Source organism: Pterocles gutturalis, unplaced genomic scaffold (assembly GCF_000699245.1).
Source record: "Pterocles gutturalis isolate BGI_N339 unplaced genomic scaffold, ASM69924v1 scaffold40718, whole genome shotgun sequence".
In the NCBI taxonomy this organism is placed as follows: Eukaryota; Metazoa; Chordata; class Aves; order Pterocliformes; family Pteroclidae; genus Pterocles; species Pterocles gutturalis.
Genome location: NW_010127093.1, coordinates 1,016 through 4,794, shown reverse-complemented (window position 1 = coordinate 4,794; position 3,779 = coordinate 1,016). Strand labels below are relative to the sequence as shown.

Sequence of the window (3,779 nt, the reverse complement as noted above, 5' to 3'; positions counted from 1 at the left end):
CAGGGCGCGAGCTGCTTCCGCGAGCCTCCCGCCGTGCCACGACCTGCGCCTGCGCTACCGGAAGCCTGGCTCTCCTCCCCTTCCCTTCGCGGGTGGAGGCGCCAAGCTGTGCGCGCATGCGCATTGAGGAGAGGTGCGCCGGAGGCGGGCCTCGCTGCGGTTTGCTGACGGTTTGCTGAGGGAACTCTCCCTCACCGCCCCTCCCGCCTTTTGCTGGTGCAACAGGATGGCCAAAAGTAAACCCAGGAACCCGCCGTGGCGAGGAAACTGCGCCGGCGGGCTCCCCCGGGCCTGTGCCGCTGTATCTGCCGGCTCCAGCCTCTCCACAACGGTATCAACAAGCCGTAATGCCCCCCCGGTACAATTACAACGTACTTTTACCCAGAAGTGTAGGTAAAGAAGTCTGGAGTGTTGGGTTGTTTTAATAAAAACAAGTTCTCGTTAAGATATGAGAGCATACAATGTCTTCAAGCTGCTGGAATAGCAACGGTTCACAGGGCAAAGCGAGTTACAGAGGAAGCAGCTCCGGGAAAGCCTATGGTGTGTCAAAGGGGACACTGAGCTTCATAAGGTAAAGACTCACCATGCCACCTTGCTTTTATCTTTGTTCTTTAGTTAGAATTATGCTGATGCCGTTACTGTGGTGAATTAGAAGGGCACGTCTGGTTTATTGGCTTGCAGGAGAGGTAATGCTACTGAAGCACAGAAATAAATGCTATTTGAGGTAATGTGCTTCAGCTGAGGTAGCCCAACCCCCCCTCATAAACCAGCTTGGCCTTTCAGCATAGCAGCGACATTAAATTTCCAGTAAGAGCTGAAATAATATTGTATTTCTCTCCCTTTTGCAGCATCAGTGAAACTCTATGGCTTACCATCACAAGTAGTGCCTTGACTTAACACACCAGTCTTCCTCTTTCTCCCAGCTGTTCTTTCCTGCAAAATTTTCCTTCTCCCAGGTTTGGTGGTAAAATTATTAAAGATTTGAGAGGGCTGGCTAAGAAGTTTATTCTAACTAAAAGAACATTCCTTTCAACTAAAAGCTAGTAGTCTGTGATTGTTGCCAACTCCCCACTTCTGAGCTAAAACAATACCGGGTGTGCCACTCCCTTAGGCTCCACCAGCAGCCATCCCTCCATAGAATGGACACCTGGCTTTGTTAACATCAAAATTATCATTTTTCCTCACCTTTTTCTTTTCTAAAACAGTATATAGGTCGTGTCTCTGTGATCACTTTGCAGAGAACAGGGGAGCAAAGAGGGATTTGCTGCCAAGTGTTCTCTCACGATGATCATTATTGATAAAGCTTCTGTCTGGCCTGTCCTAAATTGCACCTGTGTTATTACACACTTGGGAGTCCCCAGATCTCCAACACAGATTAATAATCACAGGATCCATTTATCAAAAGGTCCTCATTAATAAAATCATAATATGCGCTTAATGTTTATAAAATGCACAACCTTAATTAGAAATCTCTTTTAATTTACACAAAACAATAATAGAAAATTACTGATGCTGTAAAAATCCACTGTCTTGAACAAACAATAAAAAAAACCCACAGAAATGGATGCCACCCATCACTAAACCTTACAATAATCAAGAACAAGTTTCTCCATCTCTCTTAGAAGTTCACAAAAAAAGGTCCCATCTACATTTCTCCTAAAAAACAGAACCATGCTGAAAATTACCAAATCGGGGGGAGGGAAAAGGCTTTTCAGGTTCTTTGGCTTTCACAATACAGGTGTCCTTACCAACACACATGTGCAACAAACGAAAAGGACTACACCGATCAGCAGTTTGAATGCACCTGTGCATGACACAGCACTGGAGTACCCTTTATCCACAACTCCCCTGACTCAGCTGGGAGCTGGATTTGTTCAGAGGGCTGAGGAACAGTCAAAGTTACCAGGTTTTTCTGTTCGTACAGAGGGGCTGAGGGTTAACCTTAATACTGGAAGCTGCGTTTAGTCTGAATGTCATCAAGAATCTGCTGTAATTCCTCATCTTCAAATCGGCCCTCTAGGCTGCAAGGTAAGAACAATGAGAATACATTAAAGGTTTTAGAAATAATCTCCCCCCAGATTCATTTCAGACAGCCGTAATTCTCTCCTGTCAGTCTCCACACTATCATCACCCGCCTGTATACTACTGCCAAGAACCGCCTGTAACATTACTGTATAAATACCACGCCAGTCCATATGCAGTGTTTCTTCTTCAAGTGACAAAACTCCATCCTTCCCAGAACTTTCTGATGAACAATTTCAAAACTTTTTATCAAAAAGGCAAGGCAGGTGCAGGTTTAAATAGACCTCTAAATGAAGCCCATGCAGCCTTATGCTCATAAGCTAGTCAGTCTTGCTAAGAAATCTTACCGTGCAGGGAAGAAACTGTAATTCAGGTGAGTGTTTCATTCCCTCCTCTATCTTGGGCCATCAGGTAACAAGTCAAGATACCTTAATAGAGTTTACTGCTCTCCTGTACATTAGCCACAAAACAGTTCATAGGAGCAGTGCCATTTGCTCCAACAGAAAAAAAAAAAATCAAAAACCCAAGCCCCAAACACAGCTGGGTGGGCTAAGAACCCCAATTTAAGCTGTTTACACCTGATCTACAAATGTTGTTGGAAGTGCATTAGGGACACTTGCAAAAACTAAAAATTGCCTCACTATCAGATCAGTGGGTAGGTGAAGAAAGATCAAGGCAAAAAGCTTTTCCATCAACAGAGCTGTGGATTGAAGAGAGGGCATCTGTCCATAGCTGGCTTTAGATCCCAGGGAAGTATAAAGCAATCCTTTTATGATATATAAATGCTCACCTAGGAATCAAAGCTTTTGCTTCCTCGGCTGTCTCAGGACACAAGTTAGCCAAACATGCCAATTCGAATTTATGGAGCTTTTTCTGGAGCAGTAAACTGTAAGGAAAGACAACAACCTGGTGAAATTACAAGACAGAAATATGAAAGGGCATAAAGTCAATTCCTTTTCAGGAGGAAAGACTCATTATGTAATTGCACAGGGAAAAAAAAAGTTACATCTCTAACTCTGCTTCCCCAGAATTACTCTACAAAGTCTCAAAAATCCTCCCATTTACTGCAATCAGCTGTCATTTAAATACTGAAAACAAAGCAGTTCAGAAGGCTTGACCTAGACAAAGTACAACCCTCCGTGAACAATTATGATAAAATTTCTTGCCTCTTCAGAAAGACAAGATTCATAATTGTAGTACAAGTCAGGAAACACCACTAAAATGTACTTTCATAAAGCAGCACCAATATTATATACCAAAGTCTCCAGTATAGTCCTATACCCTAACTGTTCCGCTCACCTACGGACACTGGCAATGGTTTCACGGTTTTTGAAGCGGCTGAAGCGTGCTGTGTAGTTCAAGGTTTTCATGAAGACTTCTGAAAGCTCCTGCTCATCTTCTGCACTCTCATTCTGCTGCTTACGATGCTCAAGAAGCATATGTACTTCTGAATTTAGAAGAGTTTCCGCAGTTTCAAATTCTACATTTGAATGAATGAACATTAGCATATTAAAGGTGAAGCATGGATGAAAAAGTCCACTTACAGAAGTTTTTTATGTAAATTTAGCTTTGCGCAATAAGGAAATGAACAATGTGTCTGTGTTTCACAGCAATTGTGCAAACCCTTTCACCAATGACTGTGCAGCATTTCATACTGAAAATGCTGATAAAAATGACACCATTTTGAATGACAATCCAATGTGTGTCTTTTTGGCCAAAATTTTATATTTGCATCCTTAACCTTCTGATTTGTCACA

At 42.8% G+C, this 3,779-nt stretch overlaps 1 protein-coding gene across 1 annotated transcript; it reads right to left on the bottom strand.

The window, feature by feature from the left end:
• Positions 1-1,698: 1,698 nt before the first annotated feature.
• POLR2D (polymerase (RNA) II (DNA directed) polypeptide D) lies at positions 1,699-3,498 on the bottom strand. The gene is made up of 3 exons (XM_010079178.1): positions 3,322-3,498; positions 2,813-2,908; positions 1,699-2,021 (listed from the first exon to the last, which is right to left on the bottom strand). The coding sequence occupies exons 1-3, from the start codon at positions 3,459-3,461 to the stop codon at positions 1,943-1,945; spliced, it is 315 nt and encodes a 104-aa protein (XP_010077480.1). The 5' UTR covers positions 3,462-3,498; the 3' UTR covers positions 1,699-1,942.
• Positions 3,499-3,779: the final 281 nt, after the last annotated feature.

What these genes read in the sequence shown, in the direction of transcription:
- POLR2D (XM_010079178.1), bottom strand. Translation starts at nt 3,461, where the DNA reads ATGCTTCTTGAGCATCGTAAGCAGCAGAATGAGAGTGCAGAAGATGAG. An exon ending in ACCATTGCCAGTGTCCGTAG is followed by an intron (nt 2,909 to 3,321) that starts GTGAGCGGAACA and finishes CTTTCCTTACAG; the next exon opens with TTTACTGCTCCAGAAAAAGC. An exon ending in GCAAAAGCTTTGATTCCTAG is followed by an intron (nt 2,022 to 2,812) that starts GTGAGCATTTAT and finishes CTTACCTTGCAG; the next exon opens with CCTAGAGGGCCGATTTGAAG.